General features: G+C 64.8%; 3 protein-coding genes across 5 annotated transcripts in view; 1 reads left to right on the top strand and 2 right to left on the bottom strand.

The window, feature by feature from the left end:
* Positions 1–21: 21 nt before the first annotated feature.
* CHLRE_16g647550v5 (uncharacterized protein) lies at positions 22–6,777 on the top strand. The gene is made up of 11 exons (XM_043070734.1): positions 22–291; positions 510–983; positions 1,180–1,329; positions 1,499–1,675; positions 2,001–2,336; positions 2,532–3,065; positions 3,704–3,940; positions 4,187–4,876; positions 5,177–5,227; positions 5,601–5,910; positions 6,155–6,777. The coding sequence occupies exons 1-11, from the start codon at positions 280–282 to the stop codon at positions 6,445–6,447; spliced, it is 3,264 nt and encodes a 1,087-aa protein (XP_042915377.1). The 5' UTR covers positions 22–279; the 3' UTR covers positions 6,448–6,777.
* A 2-nt stretch (positions 6,778–6,779) lies between these two features.
* Positions 6,780–9,191, bottom strand: CHLRE_16g647534v5 (uncharacterized protein). 2 transcript variants are annotated; one of them, XM_043070733.1, is made up of 4 exons: positions 8,982–9,191; positions 8,541–8,661; positions 8,009–8,252; positions 6,780–7,719 (listed from the first exon to the last, which is right to left on the bottom strand). In XM_043070733.1, exons 1-3 carry the CDS (start codon positions 9,131–9,133, stop codon positions 8,022–8,024), a joined length of 504 nt encoding a protein of 167 aa, XP_042915375.1. In that variant the 5' UTR covers positions 9,134–9,191; the 3' UTR covers positions 6,780–7,719; positions 8,009–8,021. The 2 variants fall into 2 exon arrangements, with proteins under 2 accessions (XP_042915375.1, XP_042915376.1); XM_043070732.1 differs by having other exon boundaries at positions 8,047–8,252.
* A 48-nt stretch (positions 9,192–9,239) lies between these two features.
* Positions 9,240–13,413, bottom strand: part of CHLRE_16g647500v5 (uncharacterized protein) — a 7,400-nt gene continuing 3,226 nt past the window's right edge. The window contains exons 7-14 of one of the 2 annotated variants that reach the window (XM_043070730.1): positions 13,327–13,407; positions 12,643–12,688; positions 12,069–12,151; positions 11,674–11,760; positions 11,410–11,447; positions 10,959–11,037; positions 10,652–10,752; positions 9,240–10,424 (exon numbers count right to left, since the gene is read on the bottom strand). In XM_043070730.1, coding sequence (XP_042915374.1) covers positions 10,085–10,424; positions 10,652–10,752; positions 10,959–11,037; positions 11,410–11,447; positions 11,674–11,760; positions 12,069–12,151; positions 12,643–12,688; positions 13,327–13,407 — 855 coding nt within the window. In that variant the 3' untranslated portion in view covers positions 9,240–10,084. The remainder of the gene's footprint in view (positions 10,425–10,651; positions 10,753–10,958; positions 11,038–11,409; positions 11,448–11,673; positions 11,761–12,068; positions 12,152–12,642; positions 12,689–13,326; positions 13,408–13,413) is intronic. The other variant, XM_043070731.1, reaches the window with a different exon arrangement.

Genomic DNA, 13,413 nt, shown 5'->3' with positions numbered 1-13,413 from the left:
TCAAGGTGGGGAACTGCCGAACCGGGTACCCCTTCAGGAGCCAAGGGCATGCTGCTGCATGAGGTGACGGAGGCGTGGCCAGCAGCAGCGAGACGGAAGTAGTAGTAAGTTGGTATGCTGTACAAGCGTAACATCATGGTAGGTTAATCAAATAACATGACGCAAACAAACTAAAGGACATGCTCGCGAACAAGTTGAGGCTGCGCATAAGCGCAGCGCGTGAGCATTGCAATGCTCAATTGACTTCTAACACTGCATACGCTAATGAAAATTACTGCAATGCGGGGCAAGGTCGGCCTGGAAGACTAATCGTGGCCTCTGCGGCGCCTCGGTCGGCAACCCCGCGCGACGAGGGCAGCGAGCGAAAGCAGAATGCCAGCAACCAGGACTCCCATGCTCGAACACCGCAAAATAAGCATGAAGTTGATCCAGCGGCTCTTCACTCGCCGGCGGCAGCGGATGTGGCCAGCCGTGCCCGCCCCTCCGCGCCTCCATCCTCACCGGCGCAGCCGCGGCTTTCTCAGAAGCCGACGGGGATTCCGCAATCCTCATCATCCCTACTAGACTCCTCACAAACTGACAGCAGCGAAGAGCAGTGGCCCAGCCAGCAGCCGCTGCCGCCCACGCCGCTTTCCCCAGCGACCGCTCGCGTCCTCGCCCGCACCTTCCGCGCCGGCGACCTCGCCTTTGCTAGCGCGGCCCCCCTGCGGCTCTGGTGCAAAGGACCAGCGACTCGGGACTCTAGCACCGCTGCCGCTTCAACTGGGGGCTCGGCGAGCGGCGCAGCCAGCCGGGCAGCACTGCCGGGAGGCGGCGCGGCGGGAGTCGTGACGGGGAATTTCCCGGCGGCAGGCGGGCAGGCGGACGAGGAGAAGGCGGCGCCGCGGCAGGGGCTGGCGCCCGCCCCGCCGCCTGATGCATTGCTGTTGGCGCCGGCGGGCGCACCACGTGACATCAGCATCCTGGTCGCGGCCATTGAGCGGGTGAGTTGAGGTGGGGTTGAGGCAACCGGCGCGGCTGGCGGCCCCACAGCACGGTGACCGTACGGGATACACGACTACTATTTCGCACTATACTACAACCCCTTGTGGAGTATGGGTTCATATGAATCCTTAGTCGTTTGCAAGGAACCCTGAATCCTACAGCTCAGGCCCACCTGCCCGCACTGGCCTTGCGCAGCTGCTGCAGCGGCCGCCGCCCCGCGGCTGCGTGGGCTGCCTGGTGCTGGCGCCCAGCCGCGAGCGCGCCGCCGCGTTGCACGAGGCGGCGTTTGCACTGCTGGCGGAGCGCGGCGGCGGCGCGGCGGTGGGCGACAGCATGCACGTGCAGGTAGGGGTGTGTGTTTTGGGGGCTACATTCACGATTAGTTAGGAAAGTGGTGTGTGTTTTGGGGCGGGGGGTGGGGGAGGGTAGGCGGAAAGGGGGGGGGTTGATGTCTGCCGATGTCGGGTGTCCAGTGCCCTGATCCCCGGTTCCTCCCCGCCCCCGCTCTCCCCAGGTGGCCCACGGCGGCGCCCCCTTCCGCGATGACGTGTCCGCCCTGCGCGCCAACCCGCCGCAGCTGCTGGTGGCGACGCCAGGCCGCATGGGGCAGCTGATGATGGGCGGAGGAGGAGCGGCGGGAGGAGGAGGGGCGGGAGGAGGCGGCAGGCGCGGCGGCAGGCAGCAGGGCGAGGTGCGTAGTTGAGGCGGTGTCAAGGTGGAGTCGGGGGAGGTGGGGGGCAAGGACGAGCACAGCACTGAGGGAGGAGAGGCAGTGGGTTTCCTGGTGGCGTGCAATTTGCTGTCTGCACTGCGTAGCTGCGCGCCCGCGCCATAGACCTGTCAGGTCAAGATGGGCTGATTACCGATGATTACAGCACTGTCCGCTGTCCTTCACCCTCCACCCACAACCACAACCCATACACACACGCATTCTCCACACGCACCCCCCTGAGGCCGGCACTTTGAAACCCGGGTGGCTTCCTCACTCATTCATTCACCCGCCCTGTCCCCTGCAGGTCCGGCTGGGCCACCTGTTCTCTCACGTGCAGCTGCTGCTGCTGGACGGAGCTGACGCCGTGGCCGCCTCGCCCGAGCTCCGCTGCCAACTGGAAGCGCTGCTGAGGCAGATGCCGGGAAGCCGCCTGGCGCCGGCGGCGCCGCCGCCCCTGCGAGCGGGTGCCGCCGCCAGGGATGGTGGCGGCTGTGGGGGTGGTGGGCATGGGGGTGGGGATGGGGGTGATGGGCCAGTGCTGGTGCTGGCGGCGGCGGCGCCCGATGCGGCGGGGCAGGGCGGAGTGCAGCTCGCCGTGTCGTCCTCGGCAACGGCCAGTGGCCTCAGCCCCGCATTGCAGGTGGGATGGGGCACACGTTGTGGGGCTGTGTAGGCTGCGGGCTACTTCGGCCCTGCATCGCCACGGACTTGATCGCTATCGCAGTGCCACCAGCATGAAGTGACTCCTGACTCCGAACAATGCTGCTGCTTTTTCCTTCGGCATTGTGCTGAAATGCTGTGATGCTGTAACGCTGCTGGTGGTGCGCGCCCGCAGGCTCTGACGCGCATAGCGCTGCGGCCGGGATTCGCCGTAGTGCGGGCACCCAGTCTGGCGGCTGTTGCCGGCGGCCCCATTACTGTTGCTGGCAGCGGCGGCGCGGCACGCGGCAGCGGCCCAGCAGCAGCGCTACAGCCGACGGCGGCGGCAGTGGCGGCGGGGCTACAGCCGGGCGCGGGCGGGCAGTGTGACAGCCTGGCGGCTGCAGTGACTGCAGCCCTGTCCCTCCCACCGCCTAGCAGCGGCAGCGGCGGCGCCGCCGCCAGACAAAACATGGCACCGGCACCAGCAGCAGCTGCAGCGCAGCCGCCGGCAGCAGCAGCAGCAGCCCAACAGCAGTCACAGCCGCAACCGCTGCTGCCACAGCAGCATCAGTCTGCAGTACAGCCGCCGCAGCCACAGCAGCCGCCGGCACTACAGCCGCCGCCGCTACAGCTGCCGCTGCACGTACTGCCTGTGTCGTACGGCGAGCACCTGTCGTACTTGTACGTGTTGCTCCGGCAGCACATGATCGCAGAGGCGCGGCACAAGGTGCGGGGGGCGTGGGAGGGGTGGGGGGTTTGGGGGTGAGGCGCGGGGGGCCGGGGGCCGCGAACCGTGAGGACGTAGGGCCGGTGTCGGTTGGTTAAAGCAGCGGTAGGAGGTAGAGGACGGGGCTTACACTCATGATAAGTGAGAATATAAAAGTAGGAAGGCGGGTAAGGCATGGAGGCAGCCCCGTGACGTTTGAGAGCACCCATGCGTTTCGCGGCGCCGCAGCACACCATCGTGTTGAAGTTGACACACGCTTTGCTTGGCGCCCTCATCCAACATTGCTTGCCTCCTGTTTCTTCACGACACACACACACACACACACACACACACACACACACACACACACACACACACACACACACACACACACACACACACACACACACACACACACACACACGCTTTGCTGCATCGCATGCACTGTCTTGGCGCTAGGTTTTCCTTGTGCTCGCTAACACACACACACACACACACACACACACACACACACACACACACACACACACACAAATGGTGGGTATCGGTAAGTAACTCCGTCGCGTCGTTGGGCGGGCTTTCGTTTCGTTTTTTAACACACACACACACACACACACACACACACACACACACACACGCGCGCTACCCCACACCAACAGATGCTGGTGCAGCTGCCCTCGGCGGCGCTGGCCTCCCTGTACGCCCGCGTCTTCCAGTCCCTGGGCTTTCCGGCGGCCGAGGCGCACGGCCGCACGCCGCCTGCCACACGCGAGGCCGCGGTGCGCGCCTTCCTGTCCGGCCCACGCGGGCTGCTGTTCACCACCCCCGGCGCGGGGCCGGGGCTGCTGGGCGGTGGCGGTCTGCTGGGCAGCAGCTCCCCGAGCCTGGTGGTGTGGGTGAGTGGCGCGACGGCGGCTGGGTTTTGGAATCGGTCGATATGGCGGTGCTGTTGGTAGCTGGGGTGCTTGCCGTGGTGGCGCTTGCGCTGTCCTTGTATTTCTCTGTTCGTGGTGGGGCAAAGAGGAGTCAGCAGGAAATGGAAAATGCACCCGAGAGAGGGCCGACGCCTTGCATATGCGGCGTAGGCGTGTTCTCTTTGGTTCACCAAACCGACCCCCCGGCCCCTCCCCACGCGCTTGCAGGTGGGGCCGCCGCCTCCCACCCAGCTGGCACAGCAGCTGGCGGCGCTGCAGCAGTCCGCGGCTGCTACTGCCGCCTCCTCCGCCCTGGACCTGGCGCTATTGCCGCCACAGCTCCAACAGCAGCAGCAGCCTCTGCAGCAGCAGCCACCACAACGCCAGAAGTTAGCTCAGCAGCAGCAGCAGCAGCAGGAGGAGGAGGAGCGTCTGCCCGCTGTGGCGAGCGCCCCGCGCCGCCGCGCCGCCGGCATGCGGCAGCCGGTGGCGCGGGCGGTGCGCGGGCTGCGGGGCGCGGGCCGCAGGCTGGCTTGGCGACACGACCGCGTAGTGCGGCCGGCGGCGGCAGAGAGCCCCGGCGGAAGCGAGTCTCCCACGGCGTCCCCGCCAGCGGCAATCGCCAACGCTGCTGCTGCCTATGGCAGTGACAGTGGCGTCGATGGTACCGTGGATGCGTCGCAGTTTGTTGCCGCTGAGCCGGCGGCGGCGCCGCTGCCGCCGCCGCCACCGCGCTGCCTGCTGCTGCTCACTGGTCTTGAGCAGTACACGCACGCGCGCGCGCAGCACGGTCCTAGGGGCCGCATTGGCGGCGGCGGCAGCGGTGGCAATTTGGCGGCGGCGGCGACGGATGCAGTGCTGGCGGCGACAGATGCGGCTCTGTCAGCGGGCGGCCTAGGTCCCTTGTTGGTGTTGCAGGTGTGTGCGTGTGTGCGGGAGGGGGATTCATGCCCGAGCAAAAGGGAGTAGAGCCGGGGTGGAAGCGCTGCTACAGGCAGGCAGACGGGGGCAGGCAGTGGCAGGTGGGGGCAGAGGAGAGGTGGATGGTTTGACACGCAGGCGGCGTATTGCTGGGGATGGGTCGCGCTGCCACGTTGGTCCGTCGCGTTATGCGTTTTGCCGTCCTGCGTGCCCAACCCACAATCCGCTAAGTGCGAACACCAACACTTGCCTTGACCTCCGTTGCTGCTGCTACTGCTGCTGCTGCTCTGCTCGCAGCCGGGCTCTTGGACGGTGCCGCTTGAGGCAGTGCAGCGGCGGGTGGCGCAGGTGCGGTGGCGGGTGGGCCAGACGTGCGGGCAGCAGCCACGGCGGCAGGGGGTTGGCGCCGCGCTGTGCCACACAGCCCAGTGCGTGGTGTTATGGCTTGGCCGCACGGCAGCCTTAGGCGCGCACCATTGTGTGGGCCGGGCGGTGGCAGTCACGAGCGCCGTGTTTGCGCCGCATCACCCCGCCACATTGCGTCGCCAGCCCGGCAAAGATATGGTCCTACCAGCAACACATGCGTTTTGAATTCATGTTGGCCTGTATGAGCATATGCTGCTATGTTACTTGTTGCGCTGGCCTGACGTGAGCCTCTACGTATCCCTTTCTTGCTGTTGTCCTGCCCTGCCTGCTGCTGCCCCTCCCCGCCCGCTCCCAGGCCGTGCCCAAGGTGCCCCTGCCGCTCAAGCAGCGCGCGCTGGAGGGCCTGCTGGGACACCTGTGGGCCGCCGCCGCCGCCCCGGCAGTAGCAGCCCACTCAGCGGGCCGTGGCAGTAGCAGGAGCCGTGTGCCTGACACGCCTCCACAATCGCAGCAGCAGCGGGCGCAGCCGCTGCAGCTACAGCCTCCAGCCAGGCCGGGCGCGGCCGCGGACGGGCGGCGGACGGGGCCCGGCTCCACGGCGGCACATGGCCCACTGACTCCCGGGCAGCTGGGCATGGCAGCCCGCGCCTTCGCAACCGTGATGGGTGAGCCGCGAGTGAACCTGAGCGGGGAGCTTCGTGGATGTGGGCCGTTGGGTGGGGGAGTCTGGTCTCTGGTGTGTTGGAGCATGTGCCGGTGGACGTGCCGTATAGGTACATGCCATGTGTTGCTGGGCTCCGTGTGGGTTCACACCTTTCGTCGCCTCACATAGCGAGGCTGACTCCTGACGCCTGTCGCTTTCTTGTGTGCCGCTTGCTTGCGCCCCACATATCCCTCTTGCCCCAACAGCCATGCCGCAGCCCCTGCAGCTCAGCCGCAGCGCGGCCGCCGCCATGGGCCTCTCCCACATCCCCGGCGTGACCCTGCGCGCGCCGGCGCCACCCACACTTCCCAAGCCGCCGGGGCGGCCGCCGCGGCCGCAGCGCCACTCCAAGCGGCAGATCAAACTCCGGCGGGAGCGGCGCAAGGAGCTGCGCATGAGACTGGGGGCGGCCGCAGCGCCGGAGGCGGGCACGGGCATGGCGGCGCCAGAGAGCGGCCCCGGCGCCGTCGCGAAGGCTGGTGCGAAGCATGCTGACTAGCTGAGGCTTAGCGAGTATAGCGACTCTGTCAGGGGGATGAAAAAATCTGCACGGGGCGGTGGGGCCGCCCACAAATCCCACAAGGCGTGTCCCAACCGGCAAGAGTGGGTTCGCGCTTACGGATGATTGAGCTGACCAGGGACGGCTTCCGGCCGTCTGTAGAGGCAGGCATGGTGATTCGCTCTTTGACTTGTTGTTTGTGCGCTGCGTTCATCGGTTCATGTAAAGGAGGAGGTCAAGTCCTTACGGCTCCTGAGCAAGTCCGCAGTGACATTGGTACCGGGAGGGCGTTCACAGCTCACCGCATGCTCTGAGCTACAGAACAGGCACGGCACATAATATACTTTACGCAATCTTTTAGCACACGTCAAGGCTGTCACCGACGCCAGCGCCTCCATTCTCCTCCTCGCTCCCTACGCCCGCCGCAAACCCTCCACCCTCGTGTGTTCAGGGGCTCAATCGACGCCTGTCCGTGTTCGGGCGCCGCACAGGCGCGCGGCACATGCTCAACCGGCACCGTTACAGTGACACGCAGCAGTGTTATCTACGGCTCTACGGCTCCTCAATGCCCGGTCCGGCCGCCCAGCCCCCCTCCCTCCCGCGCAGCAGTTCCGCACCTTCCTCCGCCCATCCTTGGCGCCCCCCAGCGCCCCACCTGTGGCCGCTGCGAGCCGCAATGACGGCCACGCTTCCGGCTTCACTTGATTACTTAGTCCACCATTATCATCACTAATAGTACACCAGCGCGCATCCTCACTAATTCTCTCTTTAGCTACTGCATCAGTACCGCATCAATCTAACCCATTCGTCCGTTACTCACTCTCGTCTGCTACAAGTCAAACCTTGAAGTCCTCGAATCATGACAGAAAGCCGGCAGTCAACCAGGCATCCCCCCCTGCTGCTCCCAAGCAAACCACATACAGGACAAGGCCCAACAAGGCTCATGACACGTCCAAGGCGGCACACGCCCATGCGCCACACCATCTCTGCAGTCCTCACCCCGGGGGCCCTGGGGCTGTGCCGCCGGTTCTCTCGCCCTCACGCCATCAGTAGGTCCCGAGTCACAACCACCCACTCCCACGGCGGCGCCCACGGCGCCATCAGCCCACCACCAGCAGCAGCAGCCAGCTAGCACTACCGGTACCACCAGCACCTAACCAACCAACCAACCAACGCATGCGTCGCTGCTACCCCTTGTTCCCGAACAGGAACTGCGCCACGAACCACGCCACCACCACCAGCAGGAATATGGGCAGCAGGCTGTAGGCTTGCCTGTGGGAGCGGGGCCAAGGGGGAGCGGGAGGGAGAGCCGGAGAGGGCGGTCAAGAAGGTGGCAGCGGTGTCAGGGAGGGGGCGCGTCTCAGCTTGGGTGGGGAAAAGAAGGACAGGCAGCGGCACAGCAGCGCGCGGTGAGCCCTCGACACAAAGGGTGATAGATGACTTTGTTTCAAGCTCAAACGATGCCACAGCGAGCGCCGTTCAGCCAAAAGGCTGCTCCTCCCCCTCCTCCTCCTCCTCCTCCTCCTCCTCCTCCTCGCCACCCCTCCTCCCCCCTCCTCACCACCCAAATCTCTCTACTGGAGCGAGCAGCACCAGTACCTTTCCTCCTCGCCCTCCCAGGGGAAGCGCGCGGCCTCGGGGTCGCGTATCAAGGCGGCGCGGGCGTTGGTGTTGAGCACGTGGCCCTCGGGGCTGAGGATGACCAGCGTGGGGATGCCCATGACGCTGAAGCGCCGCGCCAGGCCCTGGCGATGGCTGCTCTCGCCGTAGGGTATGGACATCCAGGGCATCTCCTCGTAGTAGTTCTGTAAGGGGTGGGGGTTGTTGGGGTGGGGTGGGTTTGGGGGAGAGGGTGAAGGGGGGTTGGGGGAGGGTTTTGGGAGGAGGAGGTGCGAGGTGGTTGTTGGCGGGTTGGAGCCTTGGTGATGATGATGCTGAGTCCCCTGCACAAGAAGGGGTTCCACGCTGGCACCGACCCACCCACCCACCCACCCATAGTGCCACTGCCAACCCCTTCGCTCCATTTCCTGCTCCCCCAGCTCCCCCCATCCCTCCCTCCCTCCCTGTTTCCTGCTTCCTCATAACCCTCTCACGTCGAACTCCTGCTGCGACTGGTCGCTGGACACGAACACGACCTCGAAGGGCTTGCCCAGCGCCGTCAGCATGAGGTAGGTCTTGCGCAGCAGCGGCGTGAAGGCGCGGCAGGGGGGGCACCTGCGGGGCCAGGGGGACCAGGGGTGAGGGGCAGCAGCAGGCAGGGCCGGGGGCAGGGTGGCGACTGGTCCTGCCCCTGCGAGGGGTGCTTGCAAGGGGGGCTTGCGCAGAGGACTTGAGCGCAAGAGACGCGAGAGTTGTCAGGTGTATAATTTGCCCTTTGCGCTCTTTCCACCCGTTCGGGGGCGAGTTGTCTTTCTGGAAGCTCTACAGCGAAACACGCGCCATTCTCGCAGGTTTGACCGCCCGGAATTGTGCATTGCCAGCACACATGTTCCTATAGCAGTGGGCTTGCTACCACAGCCGATGCATCAGCTTACCAGTGCGCGCTGAAGTAAATGCCAACGTACTTGCCGTCGAGCTCCGAGACCGGCACCTCCGTTGCCTTCCCATCGCGCTTAGCTAAAAGTCTATGACCAAAGTATGTCACAAAGTCAACGTCTGGGCCGGAGCCCTGTTCTGCGGCAGACATATCAGCGCGAAGACGATTCAACCTGTTAGGGCAAACGACAGGCTGTGGTATCAAAGGTGCGTTCATACAGTCCAGTCGTTTGTATGCAGTGCAACCGAACGACGGGCACTACATGAGCGGCAGACGGGTGTTGCGCGAGATTCCGCGCGATGGCCACAGCTGCTGGGTCCCAGACCGCCGCACGAAGCCTGTGCGCCAGTGTGCGCCCCGCGGCCCCTTTTGCCCAGCCTATGCACACCAGTGCCTTCATCTAGGCGCTCCTCGATATGCCAACATCTCCTCCGCAAGCACCTACATAAAGGACACTGCACAGGCTGCACTACTCTCCAATCTCCACCGTTCCACTGCTGCCGGCCTGCCACCTCAGCGCTGCGGTGTCTGCGTGTCGCGCCATGCGACACCACCTCCTTAGTCGCTCACCCCCTGCCCGGGACCCCACCTCCCGTGGCCACACACGGACAACCGGACACCCCCACACGGCGGCGCGGCCGCTCTGCCTCCCCTCAGTTCACTGCAGCCACACACACGGTAAACACCCAGTCGTCAGCGTTGCACGGTTGCACCGTATCACACACACTTCGTGCGTCCTTCCCCACGTGCTCTCTAACACAGCCTGTCGAGGGCTAGCAGCGCTGCAAAGCCTCTCTAATACAGCGCTGCAAAGGCTCTCTAATACACATCGACAGCCAGACAGCTGTGCCTGACGATATGCCGACCTAGCCACACACGACCTCGCCACCATTTACCCCAAACCCCAGTACATCGCAGGCGGCAGTCCGGCATGCGCCGCACGTGCACCCATACACACGCCCACACACACGCACACCCATACACACACGCTTACACGCCACGCCCATCCCACGGCCTCCCGCAGCACACATCACCACCTCCACACCACCCGCGCACACAACTCACACTCGCCCAACCCCACACGCTCAAACACACACGCCACTACCGCCGCCGGGCTTTGGCCCACAGCATCACCCCCGCACTCAGCGCCACACTTGCAACCACCGCCGCAGCCACCATCGACCCCGGCGGCGCAGCCGCCGCCGTCGCAAACAACGACCCCCGCCCGGCCCCACCCGGACCCATCTCCTCCTCCTCCTCGTCGCGTCCTGCCTCTTCGGCAGCAGCTGGCCCCCGCGCCTTGCGGCCTCCTGCGCCTGCTCCTCCGGGGGAAACCGCCGCCGGCGAGGGGGGTGCCAGGGCTGTGGAGGCGTAGGATCCAGACGTGCCAAACCAGCGTGCCGCCAGCGCCGCGCCCAGGCGGTGGAACAGACCCGGGGGCCTGGGGGAAAGTGGAGGGAAGGGGAAAGGGGATGGGGAGGGCGGCGTCGTACGGCACAAGTAGCGTGTGTGGCGCCAGGAGAGGATGGCATTGCAGTAAGGGTAGTGGGGATGGCTGCTGCTGCTGTTGTTGGCGTTGGGGCTAGGGCTGTGCTTCATACACACACACCCAGCCTCCTCCCCCCCCCCACACACACGCACACCAGCCTCAGCCCCGCCAGCCCGCACCTGGGCAGCATGGCGATGGCCGTGTAGCGGCAGGTGGGCGGCCGCGGGAACAGCCGGCACATGGCGGCACGCAGCGTGGCGGGCGTGCAGCTGCCCAGCACCTGCGTGTGTGGGTGTGTGTGTGTGTGTGTGTGTGCGGCAGCAGGTGGAAGAGAAAGTGCACGTAAATTGTTTGGGTGTGCATCCAGACTGACCATCCTCGCTCGTGCGCTTTCTGACACGCGCGCGTGTCCTTCCTTCGACACGCGCGCTACGGTACCCAAACACACACGTACACACACACGCTTCTCCCCCTCTCCGCACGCACCTTCTCCCGCGCCTCCATGTTCTTGTCGTACACGGCGGACAGGTCGCCGCCCAGCAGCTGGTACGACTTGGACTGGTAGCTGCAGGTGTACGGCAGGTGTGAGTGTGTTCGGCGTGGCGTGTACGGCGTGTGTGTAAGTCCAGGGCGTGTCAGGTGTGTGTGTGTGTGTGTGTGTGTGTGTGTGTGTGTGTGTGTGTGTGTGTGTGTGTGTGTGTGTGTGTGTGTGTGTGTGTGTGTGTGTGTGTGTGTGTGTGTGTGTGTGTGTGTGTGGTCGACATGGTGGTGGCGGTGGAGGACAGGAAGAGGTCGGTGCAATGTGTCGCTGCAGCTGCCACTCTCCCAAGACCACGCAATTCTACCCCACATCCCCTACCCAAACTCACTGAAACCAATGCAACCCGCCCACCCCCCACCCACCCCCCCCCCACCCCCTCACCCACCCCCCACCCACCCTGTGACCACGAGGTCGTGCCAGTAGCTGTTCTCAGCCTGCATGGTGAGTGGAGGGTAAGTGGGGAAGGTGGTGGAGGTTGATGGGGTCAAGGAAATGGCATACACACACATACACAAACAGAAACACTCGCCCGCGTCTTTCAACACGCCCCCTCCCCAACACACACACCTTCCCAGCTCCCCCCGTCCCGCTGTGCTCCGCCAGTTTAGCTTGCTTTAGTTTAGTTGCGGCTGGTAACTAACTTCCCCACCCCACCCCCACCTGGCTGTTCTCGAAGGTGAGCTTGTCCAGGTTGACCAGGGTGGCCACCTCCTGGTCGGCCAGGTCCGCCTGCTGCAGCGCGGACACCTGCAGGCACACAGGGAGGGAGGTTGTAAATACTTAGCCCAAACTAAACCAAACTCAACGAAAACGAGCGGAGCACAGGCAGCGGCGTTAGTTGGAAGCGATAATACTTATGGGGGAGGGAGGGACAGTATGGGGGGGGGCGGGGGAAGTGCGTGTGTGTGGCTGTGTGCGTGTGTGTGCGTTGGGAAAGCGCCCTCTCGCCAGGCCCCAGTCCCCACCTGCTCCGCCCACCTCCCGAAACACCCACACGCCCCCTCCCCAATCTCCTTCCCCCCTCCTCCCCTCCCCCCCCGCCCTCCCTGCCTCACCTCCTCCAGCACCAGCCCCACCAGGCGCTGTTTGTTGGCGGGGTCGCAGCTGAACATGACCGCGATGTCGCCCCGCGGGTCGCCTGAGGAGGGGCAGGAGGCAGAGGAGGAGCAGGAGGAGGAGGAGGAGGAGGAGGCGGGAGGAGAGTGTGGAGGAGGGTGGAGGAGGGTGGAGAGTGTGGAGGAGGGTGGAGAGTGTGAAGGAGGGTGGAGGGTGTGGAGGAGGGTGGAGGAGGGTGGAGGAGATGGGGAAGGGGTGGAGGAGATGGGGAAGGGGTGGAGGAGATGGTGAAGGGGTGGAGGGGTGAGGACCCGACGTCATGTGGGGGCCAGATGCAGGGGGACGGGGGCGCTGCAGGCAGGACTGGGTTGAAGGCTGCGGTAGTGACAGGCGCAGCATTGTACTCCATTCCAAACACACGTGGCCCGATTCCACACGCCACCACGCCCACTCCTACCCACGCCCACTCCTACCCACCCCCACTCCTACCCACCCTCACTCCTACCCACCCTCACTCCTACCCACGCCCACTCCTACCCACCCACACTCCTACCCACCCACACTCCTACCCACCGTCCAGGCTGGGCGCCACACAGCCGAAAAAGGGACTCACAGCCACCTGCGTGCGCGTGTGTGTGTGTGTGGGGGGGGGGGGTCCATGCATGTTTAAATAAGACGAGAGGGCGTAGCCAGGAGCAATTGTACAGATGTCACGTAGTCGTTACCAATGTCCGTGGAGTCCAGCGGCCAGCAACAGCGGCAGCCGCGCGTAGTCGCTCCGATAGTGGCTGCTGCTCTTCTCCCATTTGGTCCTAAAAACTACTACGCTAAGTAGGTTGATCGCATCGTCTCATAGTAACGTCAGTAAAGCGATAGGGGGGGTAGGGTGTGGTTAGGGTGTCGTGTGAGGTAGAATGGTTGGGTTTACACGCATGATTAGCTAAGAGCATGGTAGACGGTAGGCCATGGGAGGGGTGCGTGTGAATGCTGGTGGTGACTTGACATGGAGCATGGGGGTGGGGGGCGTGTCACAAGTGCACGCGCGCTCGCGGGTAGACGGCTGTCGCAGCGTTTTTTTTGCTGAACGGCCCTGATCCCCGGGCTCTGCCGACACACACACACACACACACACACACACACACACACACACACGCGCGCGCGGCTATCTATCCGTATTTGCGTTTCAGGGTCCATGTGCTTTCCTGAAACACACAACACACACGCGCAAATCTCCTCCCCTCCCCTTCCCCCCCTCACCGTATACACGTCCCCCGCCACGAAGCGCATCTTCTGCAGCAGCCGCGTCTCCAGCGCCCGACACACCAGCGACAGCCACACCTGCGC

This window comes from Chlamydomonas reinhardtii, chromosome 16 (genome assembly GCF_000002595.2).
Source record: "Chlamydomonas reinhardtii strain CC-503 cw92 mt+ chromosome 16, whole genome shotgun sequence".
NCBI classification, from domain to species: Eukaryota; Viridiplantae; Chlorophyta; class Chlorophyceae; order Chlamydomonadales; family Chlamydomonadaceae; genus Chlamydomonas; species Chlamydomonas reinhardtii.
Note: the sequence above shows the minus strand (reverse complement) of the source record. Positions and strands in the feature narration are given on the sequence as shown.